This window comes from Leptonychotes weddellii, chromosome 5 (genome assembly GCF_054177405.1).
Source record: "Leptonychotes weddellii isolate Sample4059 chromosome 5, ASM5417740v2, whole genome shotgun sequence".
Taxonomy (NCBI): Eukaryota; Metazoa; Chordata; class Mammalia; order Carnivora; family Phocidae; genus Leptonychotes; species Leptonychotes weddellii.
In genome coordinates this window covers 87112214-87135259 of record NC_138373.1, presented here as the reverse complement: position 1 = coordinate 87135259, position 23046 = coordinate 87112214, and the positions used below count along the sequence as shown (strand labels likewise).

General features: G+C 40.5%; 1 protein-coding gene across 6 annotated transcripts in view; it reads right to left on the bottom strand.

Moving 5' to 3' along the window:
• The window catches only part of SSPN (sarcospan), a 117183-nt gene that overhangs the window by 45198 nt on the left and 48939 nt on the right, over positions 1–23046 (bottom strand). For 2 of the 6 annotated variants that reach the window (XM_081819062.1, XM_081819063.1), the window contains exon 1: positions 8482–9032. The exons of 1 other annotated variant lie outside the window; for it this stretch is intronic. In XM_081819062.1, coding sequence (XP_081675188.1) covers positions 8482–8757 — 276 coding nt within the window. In that variant the 5' untranslated portion in view covers positions 8758–9032. Of the gene's footprint in view, positions 1–8481; positions 9034–23046 lie in introns of those variants that run through there. 3 more of the 6 variants (XM_081819061.1, XM_081819064.1, XM_006750462.3) reach the window with 3 other exon arrangements.

The window sequence follows — 23046 nt, the reverse complement described above, 5'->3', positions numbered from 1 at the left end:
CTCAAATAAATAAATAAAACCTTTAAAAAAAAATAATATGAATGATGACCCTTCATAGTATAAAAGATATGATAGTATAAATGATAATGTTTAAAATCAATTAAGTAGATATTGCTTTAATTGATATATTTTAAACATTATCATTTAATTATACCAATTAGGGCGCCTGGGTGGCTCAGTTGGTTAAGCGACTGCCTTCGGCTCAGGTCATGATCCTGGAGTCCCGGGATCGAGTCCCGCATCGGGCTCCCTGCTCGGCGGGGAGTCTGCTTCTCCCTCTGACCCTCCCCCCTCTCGTGCTCTCTCTCATTCTCTCTCTCACACACAAAAAAAAATTTAAATATGCTCAAAGATCAACCCGGAGACATTGCAGGGTATCCCTGGCACAAGGGCCATGCCCTGTGTGTGCTCCTCATTCTGGTACTCGGACTGGATCAACTGTTGGAAGGTGGCATACCAGACAGTTCTAGTTAGTGTCCTTTCATCTCTCCCTCTGGGATGGTCTGCGCTGTGTGGCACTTGATAAAGGAAAGCAGAGCCCCGTTTGGGATGTCTAAGCTGGACAAACAGGATCCTATGAGAAGGTGAGCCGAAGGGGGCATCTACCAAGGAGATGCAGGCTCCTAGGCTGTTACATCATGAGACTCAGGTGGGAACAGCTCCAGAGTTTTATTCTGACGCATTCCATAGAACAATGACTGGTCATCTGGTCACTTTCAGAACCATCGTCAAAAATGAGAACAAGAGCTGCATGGTATAAAGACGCGAGAGGTGACTTCCCTTGAGTTCTAGAAACACTAAGCATGAGTTCACTGTCCATCAGAGGCCAGTGGCCATCGCACAGCCAACCACCCTCATTTCCTTGCCTCAGAATCCAAGGTGTCATTTCACTAGGTCCTGACAGCGAGTCACTCCCAGAACAGAAAACAAAGGCAGAAATTTACTAAACAGTGGTTCCTAAGCCTTAAAGAGCTAAGGTAGCAAATGAAATGCCCAAGCTAGCCTAAGAATTGTGGTCACTAGCTGAATCTACTACACTTTATTTTTACGGAAATTTGACAGAAGCAGCAATCTGTAAACGCAGTAAAAACCACCTCCTTGGGACTCACTCCTCACTACCAGCATGAGCACAGAGCCCTGCCACCCCGCTGCACCCCCACATATCAGTTCACTGGCTCCGAATTCCCATTAGAAACATTCAGACTGGGCGCCTGGGGGGCTCAGTTGGTTACGCATCTGCCTTCGGCTCAGGTCATGATCCCAGGGTCCTGGGATCAAGTCGCGCATCAGGCTCAGTGGAGAGTCTGCTTCTCCCTCTTCCCCTGCCCCTCCCCCTCCACTCATGCTCTGTCTTTCGCATTCTCTCTCTCAAATAAATAAATGAAATCTTAAACAAACAAACAAACAAACATTCAGACTTCCGGCTGTTCCAGTGGAAGCTGTAGGGCCTTCAGGAATAAGCTGGGAAACGAGATTAAAAAACACTGAGGTGGTTATACCAACTTACATCCCTCACTGAAAGGGCTGTGGATGGAACTGTGTGTGTCCTCCCCAAATTCCTATGTTTAAGCCCTAACCCCCAAGGTGACTGAATTTGGAGATAGGGCTTTTCGGAAGTAGTTAAGGTTAAGTGAGGTCAGAAGGGTGAGGCCCTAATCCGATAGGACTGGTGGTCTTACAAGAGGAAGAGAGATCGTGCTCTCTCTCCAAGCACAGGCACGGAAGGAAGACCATGGCAGCACACAGTGAGGAAGCAGCTGTGTACAAGCTGGGAGGAGACACCTGAACAGAACCCACTGGAGCAGACTAAGACCGAAAGGAAAATGCATTTTCGTTATTTTCAAACACGTAGGTATACACATATAAATTTTAAAATGAACCAGGGTGATCCACTGAGCTGCCTAGCTCAGGCATCTGACAGTTACTCCTGCCAAGTTTTATCTCAATACACTGAGATGTGAGGCGGCATCCAAAAAATCTCAAAAAGGATGTGCCTCTGAAATAGGCTTTTATACGGTTTATGTTATAAATACTGTCACCAATATCCACTTAAAAAAAAATAGTTCAGCTTCAGCTTATGACCTCGTTGTCATAAACCTGGACTTGGATATTCACAGCAAGAAATAACTAGAGTTAAAATCATGATCATCATGAGGTCCCATCCAGCTCTAGACTCTGATGGACCCTTTCTGATCAGCATTTCTCTAGTTTGCAATGACATAGTATCTAACTAAAGTTTAATGACTAGATTCCATTCCTGTCCTACAGCAACAAGGAAATATGCATACTGAGCTCTTCCCAGAGCCTCGTGTGGATCCTTTAATGTCGATGCTAACTCTTGGGGTGGGGGGGGGGAAGAACACCAGCAAGTAGACTGGGTTAAAGAATGCCCCTAGTACAAATGTCACAGACAAGGCTAAAGGCAAGAAAAGGACTAGAAAACAGCCATTTCCTCAGAACAAATTCAAAGTGGATATCATATTGGCAAACTATGAAATTCTTAGACTAAATTGGAAAATCTATGCATTGCTTTCTTTGTAGAAGGAAGACATCGGCATTCAGCCACGTGAATCCTAATTTGTCCTAATTTATTCTACTTAGAGTATGTGAAATAAGTCAAATGACCTCTTTTTCCTCTTCTTTTTTAATCCTGTAGTCATTTTGTAACAAGAAATAAAACATCTCAGTAATGCTAAGTTAGTGTATCCCGGATATTTCTGGAACCCCGGAGCCCAAAATGGAGTAATAACACATTCCTTATTATTCCCTAATAGTTCTTTAAAATGTTATCAATAAACTTAAGTCTGTATTGCAAAACACAACTATATGTCATTCCTCAAACCATAGTTTAAAAAATGGGTTTTCGCAGGGTGCTGGGTGGCTCAGTCTGTTAAGTGTCTGCCTTCATCTTAGGTCATGATCCCAGGGTCCTGGGATTGAGGCCTACATGGAGCCCCACACTGGGCTCCCTGCTCCGCGGGGAGCCTGCTTCTCTCTCTCCTACTGCCTGCCACTCCCGCTGCTTATGTGCTCGCTCTCTCTCTCTCTCTCTCTCTGGCAAATAAATAAATAAAATCTTGAAAAAGAAATGGGTTTTTGTAAGTTCAAACAGAAGCAAAGATAATGGGAAGTATGGAATAGACAGAATCCAATTCAACACTGATCAGGTACCCATCATGTGTCCAGGGATACATAGGAGTCCCTTGGACATACACTGTATTTAAAGAGAATAAATGTCTTTCTGTTTCATTTGATTACCCCCAAATTCTATGCACTAGTATATCTACCATAAAAAATAAAACCGAATGATGATTGATATCTCAAAAGTTTCCAGAGATTAACTTTCTGCGTTGAGTAGATCCACACTACAGACTGAAAAATATCAGGACCCATCACTTCTCCTTATTTTAAAAAGAGATAGAAGATCCAGGGATAACTTCCTCATTAAACAAGCCCTTCCTTGGCCTTGGCATGTGTGGCTTAGTATCAGGCTAGCAGGAGAGGTAAAAATACATTTCTCCTAATGATTCTGTCCAATCTTAAGCTTCCTTATTCTTTATTCTAATATTCTTTCAGGAAACAGATCACCAAATTCTCAAATAATCCCTTTTATTTTTATACACTGATTACAATTAATTTCTTTTGACAAATTAATTGTTATATTCCATTTTTATACTTACTGGGAGAACTTCATGTACCTGTAAGATAATTTTCCTACCATTATTTATTACATATGCTCCGTGGAGACTGAGTTAGGCCATATAATTACCACTCCTCAGTTTCTAACAAACCTGTGACAGTTGCTATAATAAAAGTTATTTCCCAGTAGTACCAGAGATATGATATTAGATTTTAGAAGCATATCAAAGTCCCAATATGAAAAATAATGTATTACTATGTAATGTATTCCTAAAAACATAATTTGAAGTTAACTTTCTCAAGTGTCAATATACCTATATGGAAAACTGACACTACTTTTAGCTTCTTGACTTTTTTAGGGTCTATCTAAAACCCAAATGCCAAACCTTCCTCACTTCCAATTTCTCCTATAACCATGATCAAATTTTGTAGCCAAATCATCATGTCTTACTTAGTTTTTCTACTTATAAATTATGGATGATAATATCTGTTCCTTACTTGCTACATGTCATATATCTACTTGTGCATTTCAGGATATACTCTGTTTTAAAATAAATAACCACCCAATTTTCCCTTCCATTAAGCCAAGGATAAAAATAGACTTTAAAATCTGAATACACCTGCATTTTGAATTCCTTAGAGTAAGTTAACATATGAAAACTGTTATTGAAATTCTTGACAGGACTCTTAATCACTACAGATTCATATGATGAGTTTTATGAATGACATTAAGGAAAGGAAATATTCTTCCCTTCCTTTTAAGCCCTTTCCTTAAATTTTCTAATGTGATTAATGTGGTATTTATCTCAGGGTTTTTATTCTAGCTGAGTGCGATATGGGAGCAATGGAGAAAATTATGAGGAAAGCTGAAAACCACAACAAGGCAAATTCCTACTTTCCATGGGAATATTCCCTACAAGGGCCAAGAGACTAACAAATACTATGCATCCCCATTGGGGATGAGATGCAAGAGTTTGCTCTGAAATTGACTTCAGAGTAGAGATGCCAAAGCAAATAAATCACTGTAAGTGAAATACCTTGAAAGGTAAATGGGCTTTAAAAATATTTGTGTAGGTTAAATTTTTTAATCGGAAGTATTCATTACTGTCGGATGTGATGAGGGCACATGCCCATCAGGATCTCTAGAGATCTCCTCCTCCTGGTATATGATTCATTATTTTTAGACCAATGCCTAGCACAGCACTCCCAACAAATGTTACTGCATGAAGGAAAATAAGCCAAAGTTCAAACATGTTACACTTCACCTAAGCCAAAATTGTATTCTATTGAGCAAGAATTAAGTAAAGGCCTCAAAGTTCTTAGATTCCTTCAGTCCATACACATTTATCATCAATAAGAATTCTGGAATGATGAGCAAACTTAAATGCCTATTTGACCCAACTACTCAAACCATTAATAGAATAAAATGCAAAGCAGACTTTCATTTCCTAGGACCCCCTACCCCTAGCCAAGTTCATCCTCAAAGACCCTGTTTCACTTTGTATTGCCATTGTGGTGTGACTTAGAACCCTCAAACCATTTATACAGAATTTTGAGAGAAGAATGGTACTTTTACAGGTTACCAAGTCTCTATAGTGGCTCCATTCCATTTTTTTTTTTCCTTTAGAGGAATCTTTTGTAACTTAAGTAAAAAGCCTTCAGTCATCTCTCTGACAGAGGATGAGGGAAGTCACATTTACGGATAGGCAAGAAATAACCTATTTGTTTTCCTAAAATTCCACTGGACATAAATCTCTGATCATAGATCATCAAGGACTTCTCCAGTTTATAGCCAGAAGTTCACTGAATATTCATCAAGTCACCCAGACATTGATCAATAAGAAGTCACCTAAGTGGATTCATCCACCTACCCAGATTCTATGATGAGAACGGTGACTCCCAAATCCCAAAGTAATGGGATAGTCACCTTTGTAAAGTGAAGTAAGTACTATACGGTAAGAGGGAACCAGTATAAAGAGAATTAGAAGAGTGAAACATTAAAGATGCCGATGGACTGGGTATACAGTCTGGTGGCCCCAGCTTATTCGAATTCAGCCTAAATTACTGAAGTGGGTTTTGACTTTGCTTCAGCCCCTGGGACTGACCTGTACTGCTTTGGTCTAGCAGATCTCAACAGGGCAAACATTTCAGCATTCCCTGGAGGATATCCCAGACCACAATCACTCCATGTCCCCGAGGGAAATGACCCCGAGGAGGTCCCTTTCCTCCAAGTTAATTGTTAGAAGTCTCCAGAGAGATCCAGAAAGTACTGGATTAATCTAATACCATAAGATTGTTAGTAGTAATTCGGCTATGAACAGAAAAAGTGGAGACAGTCAAATTGGTATCACCTTCAGGGTTCAACTGGTCTAGGAAATGTAACGAGTCTGGAATAACTCTTCCGCAAGACTAGAAATAGAGCCACCTCCAATCTGAAGAGTGATTGCCACTCCGGGCGATTGCTTCTCTGACTGCTAATAAAGAGCTAACAGTTCACTGAATGCTCACCATTAGCCAGCCCTGCTCTAAGTATTAGAACATGTATTGATTTGTTTAATTCTCACAATAACCCCAAGAGGTAGGAATTATTACCATTCTGATTTCATCAGTGAAGAAATGGAAGCCTAGAGAGGTTAAGTAACTTGCCCAAAGTTATTCAGCAAATGATGTCCAACCCGTGGCTCAGTACCAGGCGCGGTGTTTATGCTTCTGTACGTTCTCATCCGGCCGCCCTCTCACTTCCCTTCCCTGAAAGTTTGGAAGAGCGCCCGTGACCAACCACTGACAGCCAGATGAGGACGACAAGCACGGTGTCTGTGGGAGGCTGCAATTCTGGCCCAGCGGGGAGGAGAGTTTTTCCTCACCTGGCTCCTCGAGACCCTCCTCACCGGTCTCCCCTAACTGCTTGTCTCTCCACAACTTCTCTGTTGAAAGAAAGCTTAGATTTACAGATACCATCAGGGCTACACAGCACGAGCAAACTTCAAGTGGATCCTACTTTATAAACTGGAAAACTAGAAAAAACAGAGACCTGGCTGTCTGCGATGCTCTTTGTATCACACCCAGGGAGCTTCCAAGGCAATTAGGAGCACATGATGCTCCCAACAGGCGCTCGTGAAATTTCAGAATTGCTCACTTCGTGAAATTTCAGAGTTGCATGATTTGTATGTGCGTGCCTTAAACATCAAGACTCATTTTGCCCATCGAATTTGCTTTTCTGGTACCGGGCTTTTTAAAGTTGATATAAAGAAAGGATAGAAGACACACTTGTAAGTGATATTCAAAACAATGGAATGAAGGACTTTCATTCCTTCTTTCTTTTAATTCGCCTGGTCTTAAAAGACACACTTTTTCCCCCTCTGAGTATCTTGACAGTCATTTAGGTTACTAAAATACCCAGTATATCTTAGTGAAAAGCTATTTTTAAAATTACTTGATTTAGAAAACTCCAATCATGATAATTTCATGGGAATTCTTAGTACACAAATTAAAAGTTTTAAATTACTTGGCAAGAATTTGTGAGTTCAAATACTCTTAATGAGGAAATTCCTGCATCAATGCATATTTATCAGGTGCTTTTAACATCTGTCCCTGATACAAAATTATTTTGAGGGTAGTTCCTGTGGTCAGTAAAAGCAGTCATGACGCAGTATGATATTAGGGGCCAGAAGTATCCATTCTAGTGTCTCCTGGTTCTGCCACTTTTAATCTCTGGGCCTTGAGAATGTCATTTAACTTCTCTTAGCTTGCTTCCCCGTGTGCCAAGAGGGGTCACAGTTCCCACCTCCGAGCGTTGTTTCACGGATCAAATAAAATAAAAAACTGCGAACTAAATGTACATGAAAGAGATTTTAGCCAGAATATTAAAATTACAAACTAAACGGGGTGGCAGTGTGGCTCAGGGAGGAAAATGCAGATGTAGTCTGGTTCAAAAAGGAATCAACTTGGCTGACTGGCCAATTTTGCCAACTCACGACCCTGGGTGGTGAGTCTGCCCTCAGTTTTCTCATCTGCGAAATGAAATAATAATAACTATCCCATAAGGATGATGTGGGGTTTAGAAATAATCAATGTAAGGCCTCTACCAGGACAAGCAACAGGAGGAGCCCAACAAATGGCCCCCATTTCACATCAAAGAAGCCATTTAATTAAGCCAAGTATGCTGTGTGTTCCAACACTCACAACAGCTGACCAGTGTTCTGCCTAGAACAGTACATCCGTTAGCAGAGTCCCAAACACGCTTCTGCCATGACCAGCCCCCTGCCTTTATCCCACTTTAGGCTCCAGCAGATTAAAGCTGTGCTGGCTGTATTCATATTTCCTGCTTTAAAACCTTACTTTATAAAATTTACTAATGAAATCTCAAATGTAAAAAATCAAATTAATACCCCCCAATGTGGCAACCCCAAGTGCAGGCTTTTTCCTAACCTGCTTTTCCTCCGTGAACTTACTTCACTGTTTGTTACTTATCTAGAGACAAGGGTGGGGTCCGGGGACCAGGATGAGGACAAAGGCGAAGTGAATCTGCTGTTGTTATCCAGAATGTTCAAGTTGACCAAAATAAGCCGCCTCTGACTCGCCTCCCCAGCTCCAGGCCGTTAGAGGCAGGCCCGCCCCGAGGCGTTTGGAGCAACAAACAAGCGGAAGAGGGGCTCGAGTCCCACCGCGCCCAGCCTTGCCCCCGGGCAAACCAAGTGTGGCCCGCACGTCGCCAAGCAGAGCGCGAGTTAGAGGAGTGGAGCTGGGGAAGGGCGCATGCAGTTGGGTTAGTCTGGACTCGACCATGCTGCTGTGCATTCCTGTTTGGCAGACGCGCTTAGGCAAAACAGACTTGATGCTTACAATGATCCCAGCCCAAAATGGAGTGTCTCTGACTAGCAGGGAGGAGCTGATGCTCGCCATGAGAAAGCCCACCACGGTCACGGCGATGCCCAGGGCCAGCTGCAGCAGCGCGAGCAGCAGCGGGAACCGGCAGCCGCAGCACGTCCGGGCCTCCTCCTCCCCGCACTCCTTGGGGGCCCGTTTGCCCGTCTTCGGCCCCATGTCGTCGGGCCCGGCGGCGTCCGCGGCCGGCCCCCCCTGCCTGTGCTGGCCGCGGGGCTGCTTGTCCTTGCCCATGGCCGCTGCGTGGGTGGGTGGGTGCGTGTGCGGCGCGCTGGGCCCCGGAGCGCGGCGCTGGGCGGGCTGAGCCTGCCCTGGTATTCGGATTACGGAGGCTGAACAAATATGGAAAACATTTGGAGCCGACTCGCCGAGCCTCCAAAGGCCACAGGGAGCCCGCAGCAGAGGGGGAGTCGAGGGGGGTCGCCAACTGCCAACGCGCAGGGACGCAGCGCCTGTTGGGCCCACCCGCGGGGGGTGCGGACCCCCGCGGGAGACGGCGCGGCTCCCTTGGCCTTCGAAATCCTGGGATCCTGGGCACTTTATGCACTTTAGACAGGCTACGTGTGTGTGTGTGTGTGTGTGTGTGTGTACTTTAGACAGGCTACGTGTGTGTGCACTTTAGACAGGCTACGTGTGTATGCACTTTAGACAGGCTACGTGTGTGTGTGTGTGTGTGCGTGCGACTGTTTTCCTCACTCAAAACCCCAGGATGTTTTTGGTTTTGTTTTTGTTTTCTGAGAGGTGCAATGCAAGGTGATGAATGTTTAATCATTTGAGTTTAATTAATAGACAGTTTAATCCAAAATAGGCATTGCTGGGCTCCAAGCTGCGAAGTCATTTCCAGAAGTTAAATTGTTCTTATTTTCCAACAAAGGAATAGGCTCTTCTCCTTCTTTATAAATTCTGCAATCCAGCTGACAAATAAAGTCACTTTTCCCATTGAGGTATTTGCTTTTGAAAGCACTGTTTATGGAGATGTTGGGCTAATACATTCTCCCAATTGTATGTGTTTTTAAAAGTTCTTTCTGTCGTTTATGTGGACTTCCCAACCAGTCTTCAGTAATCTCCACATCAGTGCCTAGGGGGCTTGTTATATCCCTTGGACATGGACAATTTAATGCAGTCCACATCAGAGATATTTTTAAAGCACCTACAACGTGTTACAACGTAAGGATGTTGAAGATAGATTCAGTCCCAGCCCAAAGTCACAGAACGAATCAATAAAACCAATTATTCTTATTCCCACATATCTGTACTCAGTAGCACTTAGAGAAAATTTCAGTGAAACCACTAAGAAATTATCCAGTCCTTTTGGAGTATTTAATATCTACTTTGGTATGGTCATTGTAACATTCAGAAAGATGTATTTAAAATACAAATGATGTTGCCATGATGCTGGGAGAGATAAAGCCTACTCCTAGATTGCTCACTATCAGCTAATTTTAAAGAAAGTCTAATTCCCCGCTTTGTTTTCTTAGAATTATAAACTAATCGTCATCAACTCTCCTCGTAAACTGTCAGGTCCTAACAAAGGTACCTTTGAAAGTATAAAATATATTCTTACTTTATGAACTTCAGTGTTTTCTTATACCTTCCTTCTGGGTCAGTGAGAAAAATATGGTCCACGGAATAAATGCAGTAGCTCGAAAAGCAGAATTCAAACCACACAGGCCAGTGGTCCCCGTAGAAGCAGTAGAAGCAAGGTTCTCTCACAAGAGGGGCATAGGGCTGAGGTAAGGTCATTATCAGCTGTGGGGCGACCACACCACTAGGATTTCTAGTGAGAAGAGACAAATAAAAGCTGGTGTTACACCAAGATACCCGCCTCACTTGGGCCTGACTGAGAACAACCCAAATGACAAAACTGTCGTGGTTTTCTATGTAAACATGGTAAACATCTTTAGGAAGCTAACTGATTACACAGAAATAATTATTTGTTGTTATGAATAATATGGAAACTAATTACTGAGTATCCACTCTGTATTAAGTACATGCTAGGTGCTTTGCACACCTGACTGTTACTCCTCACAACCACCTTATAATTATAGTTCCCACTTTTAAAGATGAAAAAATTAAGTATCAGAATTATTAAGTGACCAGATTATTAGGCCACTCACCTAGTTAGTAAGGAGGGGGTGGGGAAACCAAATGTGAACTCTTGTGGATTGCCTATTTTATTAATTACTTCCTGCAGGCAAACAAGTGGATTGTGTAAATCATTTATGATTTTAAACAATTTAATGATCATAGGTAGTATTTTATCCATCACAGAACTGGCTATTAGCCTTGAACCTAAGACTATCTGAGAATTTTACAAAAATATCTTGGTTCACCGCCATAATATATATATATATATAATAGTTGATGAAGAGCATTCTTTCTTTTTTTTTTTTTTTTTAAAGATTTTATTTATTTGAGAGAGAGAGACTGAGAGAGAGAGAGAGCATGAGAGGGGGGAGGGTCGGGAGGGTCAGAGGGAGAAGCAGACTCCCTGCCGAGCAGGGAGCCCGATGCGGGACTCGATCCCGGGACTCCAGGATCATGACCTGAGCCGAAGGCAGTCGCTTAACCAACTGAGCCACCCAGGCGCCCGAAGAGCATTATTTCTGTTACTCATTTGTAACTAGGCACAGGCTTTATTTGCTGACCATACAAATGAAACCCGTAGCAGTGAACAACAGCCCAGGTGAACGGTAATCCTTCTAGTCTGATTACAACCACCAACTTCAATTTTCAGCTTCCAGGGAAGGAAGCGTAATACAGGGAGCCTTACACATGCTCGAATTCCCAACTGCTTGGCTGAATCTATGTTGGAGTGGGCCTGGTCTTATAACCATGAGATGATGGTGATAAGAATGGTATTTTCACTTAACTGACATGGGGAAGTAGAAGCAAAGAAGAGCATGAGAAAAGTTGTCAGAAGGTTAGTGATAAAGAATAATCAAGGCTAAAATGGAATGGGAGGGTCATTAAGGATACAACAAGGAAAGCTTTTCCTTTATTTAACATGTCCTTTCCACTCAGAAAAATCACCATTTCCAGCTCATCACATAGTTTAACAGAAATGAGCAGGGTTTTTTTAGTGTTCATAAATTATAATGTCTCTGTTTTATAGGTTAAGCAATAATCTCTTCAGATATTTATACTACCAGGAAGAAAGGCAAAGTAGAAATAAAGTGTTTTCAGATACTCTACTGGCTACTCTCATAACTCAAAACTAACAGAGATTGTAAATTAAAAATTGCAGAAGAGGGGCGCCTGGGTGGCTCAGTTGGTTAAGCGACTGCCTTCGGCTCAGGTCATGATCCTGGAGTCCCGGGATCGAGTCCCGCATCGGGCTCCCTGCTCGGCAGGGAGCCTGCTTCTCCCTCTGACCCTCCCCCCTCTCATGTACTCACCCTCTCTCATTCTCTCTCTCTCAAATAAATAAATAAAATCTTTAAAAAAAATAAAATAAAATAAAATAAATAAAAAAAATTGCAGAAGAGTAGTTAATATATGATTTGAGATTATTTTGATCCTCTGGGGAAAATAACACAATTAAGCTTAGTATCTGTCTCTGCTGGGTCCCCAATTCCACATTACTGGGAAGTATTTACACTTCAAAAGTTCAGAACTGGCAAGATGATAACTCTCTTTATAACCAATGTCATTAACAAAATGTCCTTAGGAGATCCAACTAGAAATAATCTTTAAACCAATGTTTTTCTGGACACATGGTCTTAGATTCACCAAGAACAAAAAAGATTTCGTAGGAAAATTATTACAGTTCCAAGGACTGTATCAAATATCTTTAATATGTAATTAAACATATCGGAGTTCAATCAGATTTGATTGAAAGAGGTATCAAATACTCTACAGAGAGCAACTGAAAAGTCATTTATGACATGCAGCATCATTGGCCCATATGAAAATGACTATAGGTATTGCGGATATGTGCGTGTGTGTGTGTCCCTGTGTGTACAAGAAATTTTAAAAACTCCCACTTTTTTCTATTTTCTTTTCTCCTATGTCATTAATTTTCAGTGTGTCTTTTGGTTCAATTTTTTTTTTTTTCAGAGGAATTGACCCATTTGTGAATTTTTTCATGGCAGTTTATATTTTCAGGGTAAGCGTCGTAAGGGAAGTACACCCTTTTGGTCAACAGAGGACTTAAAACTTTCTCATTTGATAGAGAGTCTATAAAGATGATAACTACCAGTCATTTTCTAATTCATTCCACCTCCTTATATGATGTTATTTATAATGCTATCAAATTTTTCTACATATAATTTTCTTCATGTAGTTTTGTCCATGTAAGTTCAATGTTTTCACTGCATATGAAGAAATAACTAAATCAATTTTAAATAAGAATACTGGGAAAAGAATGGATAGACAAGTTGTGGTACATCCATACAACAGAATACTACTTGCCAATAAGAAGGAATGTGCTATTCACTGTATGTTAATTATACTTCAATTAAATTTTAAAAAAGAGAATGAACTATTGATATAAGCAATGATCTGAATGAATCTTAACAGCATGCTGAGACAAAGAAAACAAACATAAAATAATACATGCTGTATAATTCCATTTATATACAAAATTTTTAAAGGTCAAAACTAATCTTTGATTATTGAATTTAAGAAGTGATTATGGAGTTGGCCTAAGAGAATTGACTGGAAAGGAGCAGGAGGAGACTTTCTGGAATGACAGAAGTCTTCTTTATCTTGGCTTAGGTGATGGCTATGTGAGTGTAAACAATTGTGAAAACTCATTGAACAACACTTAAGATCTATGCATGTTATTTTATGTAATGACATCTCAGTTTTCAAAATGTGATAAAAAGAACTCTAGAGAGTTACTGTACCTCCATCAGTAATTAACAATTGAACAAGTTGGGAATTTTTTATTATTGAAGTATAGTTAACATACAATGTTATATTAATTTCAGGTGTCCTCAGATTTCACAATGCTATTCATTAATCAATGCTCACCATGGTAAGTCAAAATAGTCACCATCTGTCACCATACAAAATTATTGCAATATTACTGACCATATTCCCTATACTGTACTTTTAATCTCTATGACTTATATATTTTATAACTAGAAGTTTGTACCACCAATCCCCTGCATCTTTTTCACCTATCCCTCCACCGACCTCTCTTCTGGCAACCACTGTATCTAAGAGTCTGTTTATTCGTTCTGTTTTTTAGATTCCACATGTAAATAAAATCATAGGGCATTTGTCTTCCTCTGACTTATCTCACTTAACAGGATACCCTCTAGGTCTATCCATGTTATGCCAAATGGCAAGATTTTCATTCTTTTTTTTTTTATGGTTGTCCCAAATGGCAAGTTTTCATTCTCTTTTCCATTACAATGGAATATATATATATCATATCTTTATTCATTCATCTATGGATGGACACTTGGGTTGCTTCCATATCTTGGCTATTGTAAATAATGCTGCAATAAACAGGGGTCCATATATCATTTTGCATTAGTGTTTTTGTTTTCTTTGGGTAAGTACCCAGTAGTAGAATTACTGGATTATATGATATTTCTATCTTTAATTTTTTGAGAAACCATACTGTTTTCTATTGTAGTTGCACCAATTTACATTCCCACCAAGAGTGCACAAGGATTCCTTTTTCTCCACATCCTTGCCAACACTTATTTCTTGTCTTTTTGATAATAGTCATCCTAACAGGTGTAAGGTGATTCCTCATTGTGGTTTTGATATGCCTTTCCCTGATGATTAGTGATGTTGGGAATCGTTTCATGGGTCTGTTGGCCATCTCTGTGTCTTCCTTGGGAAAATGTCTATTCAGATTTTCTGCCCATTTTTAAATCAGATTGTTTTTTGGTATTGAGTTGTATAAGTTCTTTATATTTTTTGGATAATAGAGAGTTGGGTTTTTTCAATTATCTTAACAAACTCTTAATTTTCTCCTGCCTTTCTGGCTCCTCTGTATTAATCATCTATTGCTACATAATAAATCACCCCAAAAATTAGTGGTTTGAAACAATAATATCTATTATTTCATAGTTTCTGTGGGTCTCATATTCCAATGGGGCACAGCAGGGATGGTTTGTTTCCTCATGCTATCTGGGGTATCATTTGGAAGGCTTGAGGACTGGGGCCTGGAATCATCTGAAGTTTTGGCTGAAGCAGAAGGCTCTGCTTTCAAGGTGACTCACTCCTACAGCTAGCAAGTTTGGTCCTCTCCATGTGACCTCTCCACTCACTGGCTCTCCACAGGGCTGTTTGAGTACCCTGACAACATGGTAGCCAGCTTCAACTAGAACAAGAGAGTCAGAGATGGAGAGAACAAGGTAAAAGCTATCCTTTTTATGACAGGGCCTCAAAAGTCTTAGTAACTTAGTAACTCTTGAGTCACATTCTTTAGGAGAGAGTCACTAAGTCCAGCCCACACTCAAGGGGAGAAGAATTTAGATCCTTCTATTGAAAGGAAGAGTATCAAAGTATCAAAGAGTATCAAAGACATATTTTAAAACCACCACAGCCTTCCTTCTCAACTTTCTTCATGGATTGTATTTCCTTCGCCAAACTCCTAGATGTTGGTATTCTTTGTCTTCCGTCTTCTTACACTACACATTCCATGGCTTCACTGCAGATTCCCAAATCTAAGGAGCCCAGACTTCTGTCCTTAGTTCTAGGTCTGCAAATATAAATACCTACTCATATCTCCATTTGAATGTCCCAAATGTACCCCAAACTCACTCCCTCCTTGAACTCCACAGAGAATCAAGTAAGGTAAACATAAAATGTCCAGAGGCTTTAGTGGCAGGATGGCCACTGACTGCTTTTGCCAAGAGCAGTCCCATATAGTAGTTTTAAGGTTTCAGTGAGTTTAAGAGTGAGTGGGAAGGGACAAAGGGGAAGAACATGTGTAAAGAAATCTATGGAAAAGCTTAGCAGAGAAGGGAAAGGGAAAAAAAAGATGTAGCTAAAGGGATAATATAAAGTTGAGGAATATTTTGCCTCTTTTTTATTTTTTTGGATAATTGATCAGATAAGTTCCTTGAGGCAGGAGAATTAGTCAGATGGAAATTCCCTTCATAGGCTGAGATAGGAGGAAAGAATGTAAGACTCAATAGAATGCAGTTAAGTTTGCAGGGTTGGAAAGAAGGCAGTTGAGAGAATTCAGATCTTCAGCCTCTTCTAAGATATGTATACAATGAATGTAGTATCAAATATTTTTCTTCTAAATGATGCAGATTTTAGATATAGAACCTTTCTACTTCCAGATTCTATCTCACAACATATTTATCACTATGCCTAATTATAGACACATTTTCATAAAACCACATCGTTTTCTGAAAATTTTCTCTAAAAAAACAAAAACATAATTTTCTGTGAATTACAAAAATAACGTCTGGAATGTGTATACATATTTTTATAGGTTAGAAAGTTCTCTCACATATTATCTCTTTAAATCTAACCAAAACTCTATATAAAGTCAGAATTTCTTCAGAGTGATTAAGTGATTTGCTCAAGGCTATATTTTTCCTTCTTACTCTAAGACTGGTGTCCTTTCAATATATATTTTAGCTGAATGACTTGGACTTTGTTAGATTTATGGATACACAAAAAATTGTACAAGTTTAATGTATATTTTGAGTTGAATTTTTCATTGCATGAAGAAATTGCATTAGTACATTTATGTTAACACACAGGTTTGACATGTTAACATATGTGTTAAACCTATGTAATAAGAACTCTGCCCCCAATTCCAATGTGTGGGCTTTTTCCCCCGATAACACCAAGCAGTTCTCCAAACGCCAGCTGGGTGTTCTACATTTCAATTCAATTCTGACTCTATTGACCTAGAGACAGCCTTGATTCCATAGGTTAAGGGTTCAGCCCCACTTAGACGAAGACTGGTCCAACTTCAGATGTTGTTACCTGTGCTTCTGACTTACTGGCTATGGATCAGAGGTTCCCATGATCCTCTCCTTGGGTTTGATTAATTTCCTGGAGCAGCTACAGAACTTACTGGCTTGTTAAAAATGATATTCAAGGATACTAACCAATAGCTAGATGAAGAGATACAAAGGGCAAGGTCCATAACAAAGGAGCTTCTGTCCTCATGGAGTTTGGGGCCTGGCACGGTGGCATGTGAAAGCATTCTAGTTCACCAATGATCCCTGTCCTTTGGGTTTTTATGGAGGCTTCATTACATAGCCTGATTAATTCATTGATTATGGGTGATTGATTCAACCCCCAGTCCATCTCATCCCTGGAGGTCAGGGGGTAAGACCAAAACTTCTAACTCTCTAATCACACTGTTGGTTCTCCTGGCAACCAGTCCCCATCCTTAGGAACAATCCCAATATAATCTCATTAACATAAAAAAGACACCTTTATCACACTCATCACTTAGGAAGTTCTGAGGATTTTAGGAGGTCTGTGCCAGAAATGAGACAGAAACCAAAGATATATTTCTTATAAAATCACAATATCACAAGGGTACACAGAGCTTTGTACACAGAAATCCCTGCCAAGTCCCAGGGCAGCAAGGACAGATGCTATCTAGAGTCCAGATCATAAGCACCATGAGGGCAGACACCATGCCCTCCTAATCACCACCAGTCCTGCAGTACTCAGCACAGTGCATAGAAGCTGTATGGTTTTAGCAAATATTTATAGATTCTAAATAGTCATGGTGCTTATACACAATTCATCTGGATTCAGATATTTCTGACATAAACAATATTTCTTTAAAATCCTTGAATTTTATATTCTGTTTGCCCATTTTTAAGAGTTGTCTTTAGGAATCATTCAAATGGACACTTTGGATGAATGATAATCAGGCTTTCTAAATAATAACATTAAAAACACCACAAAGTCATTTTTAAATATCCGATGTGCTATAAGCAAACTCCATGATTTTCACTCTGACCACGAACCCTCCTCCTTAGTTAGAAAAACTGAGTCACTGTCTGACCCTAAGCCAGACTGACGTCTTTTATCCTTTTCATAATATGCAGGTTTCCATAGACTTATAACTCCCGGCATTTGGTTCCATATCCAGTCATCACCACCTTTAAAGACATCTTTGGCCCAAAGACAAATTCATGCCGGCCATGTTCTCTTTCTCCTACAGTTCTTCTGTGAATTCTCTCATATGCAGCTCTGAGAGTCTTAGCTCTAACTCTTACCAGCTGTGTGATGTAGACACTTTCCCACACCTCTCTAAGCCTCAATTTCCTCTCTATAAAATGTGAACATTACAAGTACTTATCTCAGAAGGTTGCCATGAAGTATAAATACAGCAGTTCATGAAAACATGAGACCATTTCCTGACATGGGTAAGTAATCAATAATTGTTAGCTATTATCCTAGCCCTGTCCTGTTTTCTTATTCACTTTTCCTTTCCTATGCATTATCTTTCTCTTTGGCAATTCCGTCCTCATGGTTTTTCCTCCCACATTCTCCACAGAAGAGTAGAACCCTCCCTGTCCTCTTATACTCACTGCCTGATATCTCTCTAGCTTTAGCTACTAAATCAGTGCTTTGCTTCATAATATAATTTTATTTTTCCTCACCACCACCCACTGTATTCTCACCCAGCTTTGTAAGTGGGACTTTTCCAGAATGATCCCTAGAGAAAGATGATTCAGCCCACTCTCTTCTATTGCTTTCGAGCTCCCTCCACAGGAACTTTGACCCCACCCACTGCTTCAGGGAAGTGACTGTCCACAAATGCTGTCTGACACCCCAGCCAATAAAAGGGCTGCCATTTTATTTATAATCTTGTGCTATGTACCCTGTGAAGGTAACATCAAATTAAGATGGAAATTCACACGTGACTTCCCCAACCGATTTCAAATTATGTTCCAGAAGTTGCTAAATTGCTGGCACTTCAAAAACAATGTTTTGATAATCTAGTATTAAGCTAAATTAGTTAAATTATGACAGAAAAAAAGTTTCCATTTCTCAAATGTTATACTCCCTGAAAGATCACACGTGATATGATGGATGACACTGTTTTTGATGGCCTAAAATCCCTCTAATGTTGGAGGATGACCCCTCACCCATCTCAATATGGTCTTGTGAGACTGCTGCCCACTCCATGACCGCAGGAATGGGCCTTTGGCCCTGGTCTAGCCAATCACAGTATCCCTGCTCCTCCCCTGGGTTTAAGGGTCAGGTACATGAAGGAGAAGCCAAGGCAGAATGAGTAAGAATTCTTCCATTAAGCATGAGGTAAGGATACCGGGGTGGGGTGCAATCCTCTCTCTCTCTCTCTCTTTTTTTTTTTTTGGAATGGAATCTACCAATTGTAGGGTTTCTTTCCCACAACTTGGAGAGAGTCTTTCTACAACAGGTGAGAATAAGATCAATGAGCAGAGAAAAACAGAGGTGAGAGAGAGAGAGAGAGAATTTGACAACGTTATTTGAGCTTCAGAAGACAGCTCTGCCTGAAGCAAGCTCCTTGAGTATTCCAAGGCAGGAAATGGTCTTGTTTGCCACTATGCCATCATTCTCGGCAAACACTAGGTGCTCAATCAATATTTGTTGAATGGTTAATAAATAAACAAGTCAAAAGATATTCCTTTTAAGTGAGTTATTTCTACCCCTTGAAGCTGGAAGCTACCCTAACTAATGCACCCAGCCAGGTGAATTTCAGCATCGCCCACGAGCATCCTCATCTCTGCAACAACAGACCTGCAGTGGCAGAAGAAAAACATAGAGAAATGACAAGTGAGTAGTGAGTTCATTTCCAAACAGACAGGAATGTTTAAATAGCACATTTTTTTTTTCTGTCAAACTGTGTAGAAAAATAGGAAGCCATTGTAGGGTAGGATAGACATTTTATAAAAAGGTGTCTATTTACAACAATTTGGCATGTGGGGAAAGGCCAATTGCTATTTATAATCTACACCACCTTTAGCTTAGGTGCACTTGTACAAATAAAGCATCGTGCTCAATTAGTTAATTATACTTGAAACTTTTGTTGCTCTTTTATTAGCCCAAATCATAAAATTAAGTAGTTATGTTAACAGATACTTGCATGCACTGGTGTTGAGCCAAGAATGCAGGTCAGAATTGCCTATAGAGTATTTAAGATGTGTTTTGGTGGTGTTGTTTTTTTTTCCTAAGTGCCTAATTTAGTTATATTTGGGATGCAGTTTAGGCATTTAGTATATTTAGGATGTACCCTCCTGCTTAAGTCTCACTCTACAAACCTGCCTAGGACACACCCCAGCTAAGCTCAACACTCTGGCCGTCTCCTAATGCAATTCCTTTCCCAAAGGCTAACTGTTTAACTATATCATTTTAATTCTTCTCAGTGCCACTTTCTCAGTAGTGAGCTGCCTTTACAACATTCCTTCCTGCGTTCATTCAATAAACATTTACTGAGTGCCTAATATTGTTAAGTAACCCGGGTGGCACAGAGGGTTAAAAGGCAGGTTCCTGCTCTCAAGAAGCTCACATTCAACTGGAGGGAGACACCTCCCAGAAAAGTGTAATAAAGTGTGACATGTGTGAGAACAGGATTGCGTGTAGAGTACAGCAAAGCACAAAGGGCAAAGTGACTCTACTACAGTGTGTCGCCATCTAAGGCACACAGACTGGGTAGTTGGGAAATGTGTGGCATAGCAGAGTGATCATTCATGCCTTGTCCTTATTTATCTGTGAGGTGACTCTGGAATGTATCAGGTAGGACCTGCTGGTTCATGAAATCCTGTCACTCAGCCAACAGCTCCTTCCCAGTTTCACTTTTGTGCTCCTCTGCCCCCAGGGTAATAAGGGTATAATCAGACTAGGACAAGGTATGGGGAGGGGAGTGTGACTGACTAAACACCCAACTATATTGCTGGCCCTGGGGGGACAGCTCCCCTGAATACTGGAGAACCAATTCTTGCTGGAATTCATGAACCCCATGCCCATCAATCATCCGCAGCTTTCTTCAACATCTATTTTTTACTTAGTCATATTTTTTGTCCATAAGCTATCTTCAATAAACATTTAACACATCATGTAAGTGGTCAGAAAGAGCATTTTTTTCTTTCTTTTTTTTTTGCATTTTTTTCAATATCATGTATGGTTCTAAAATTCATGCATAATTTTAAGTTTTGTTCCTAAAAGCCTAAACAATCCATATTTTAAATCAAAATGATTTTATCTTCTTATACATCCTCTTTAGAGGGAGTAGGGGAAGCAACACAAGAGAAGAAAAGGGAGGAAATGTGAAACATTGATCAAAGTGAGTTGCTTGGGTTTTAATAAGAATGAAACTGGCACCTAGAAAACAACTTATCAAAATGTTAAAAGCAATTGCTTGGGGGGGCAGGGGAACATGGATGATATTTTCCCCTTCTTCCTACTTCTCTGTTGTCCTCTAATGGGCACATTACATTATGATGTAACTAACCAACAAACAAACAAAAACAAGTTAAAAAACAAAACAAAACAGAAAACCCCTTAGTTTTCAAAAGAAACTCACTTCCATTGTTCCAGAGGCTGCATTTCATTTTTGCTTTCTTCCTCTTTATGAGAGAAAATATTTCCATTTTATTTACTAATATTTATAATAGTCTTTCCTCTGTGGTTGCCTGTCTAGGAGAAAGATGAACTATGCCATTAAATGTTCTACATATTGACCACTGATGGTCTTTGGTCAGATCTCCAGCTTCTACTCACTTTCAAAGTCCCAGCTGACTTGTCACCACTCTCCAACATCCAAAGGGAGAGTTCACAGCCCTGGTCACAGGTCAGATGTTCGCTCCGTAAATACAAGGTTTACTCTACAGAAAGGTCTATCTCAAGCCCCCCTTCTCTGTGAAGATTTTCCTCACTCTCCATGCCATTGAACTATTTCTTTTTTGAACTTCTACAGCATTATATATATGATGTAAGGTAATTATTTATATGATCTTTCAGTCTGTATTTGCTTTACATGATAACCTTCACTCGTAAAGCATCACTGGTTAGCTACTGTGTGCTAGGAACTGCGTTAGCACTCAAGAGCGAACAGGATGGGGGCGCCTGGGTGGCTCAGTCGGTTAAGCAACTGCCTTCAGCTGGGGTCATGATCTCAGGGTCCTGGGATGGAGCCCCACATCAGGCTCCCTGCTCAGCGGGGAGTCTGCTTCTCCCTCTCCCTCTGCCTCTCTTTTCCCCACCTCCTTGCTGTGCTCTCTGCGCTCTCTCAAATAAATAAATAAAATCTTAAAAAAAAAAAAAGGATGAATGGGATGGATTACAGAATAGAGTACAATAAATAACAGCAATTTATAAATACACACAGTGCTCTGCAAATCCAGAAAGGGAGTACCTTACTCTTTGCCCATCCAGATTGTTTTTTGCAGGCTCTGGAGCAGCAGTCTTCCCATGTTCCACCCTACACCTTGACTGCCACCCTCAAGAAGTTGTTATGGGCTTGTTAGAATCCAGTGCACCCACTGGCATAGTGGTGTCAGCAGGACAAGCTTGCTTGTTCTTCCTCTCCTCAAGTTTTCCTTCATAAGTGAATGTAGCAGGCTGAGTTGGGGGCTGTTTCTTTGGGAAGCCCATGGCCCCCTGAAGCCCTTATTTGAGGACCGGTTCCCTTATTCCAGTTTCTTCCTTCCATGTGGCCATCTAGAATACCGTATAATTTGGGATGATGACCAGGAGCTGCTATAAAGCGCAGGATGGATGGCTAGCCTAGGCTTTGTGATCCAGCTCAGAACCACACTGCAACCTACAATGGTGTCTGGGTCCAAAGTCCAGCTAGCAACTTCCCACATTCTCTACACATTCATATCGCTTGGGAAACTCATGAGGAAGGGAGGCTGTGGTTGGGAGTACATCTAAGTAGTCTGAGTACCCCTTTTATAATACTATCAACACCCTCCCTAATTTCTAACATGGGCCATTTGGGGTAGAGATTGGATCTTAAATTTTTTTATAGTTATCTAAACAACAGACAATTTGATACATAGAGGATGCTCAATTTAAAAAAAAATCACAACTTAGTAGATGGAGAAATTCTCTCTGGACCAGATGTTCATATATTAATTGAATGTAGTTTCAATTATAAGATGCTGCTAAGATAATACTTTTAAAAGAAAGTTTTGTGATAAAAAGAGATAGGTATAAGATACTAAGATAAAGGTAACAATTTCTGAAAGTCTAAGGGGGTAGAATCAGTCAGTGGTTCGGATTCCTGAATGTGTATCAGAATCACCCACAACGTTCTTTTTAAATGCCTGTGACCTAGACCTTTCTCTAGAGATTCTAATTCAGGAAGTGGATTAGGCATACAGCATTTGTACTTTTCAAAGACTATAAATGATCTTGATACATGGCTAAGATTGTAAACCACTGTCTCAAATTAAAAAAAAAAAAAAAAGGAACAAAGTCCAGGCACCAATTAATGCATCTGAAATAGCTCTGGAAAGACATGTATCATATGACCTCACTGATATGAGGAATTCTTAATCTCAGGAAACAAACTGAGGGTTGCTGGAGTGGAGGGTGGGGTGGGAGGGATGGGGTGACTGGGTGATAGACACTGGGGAG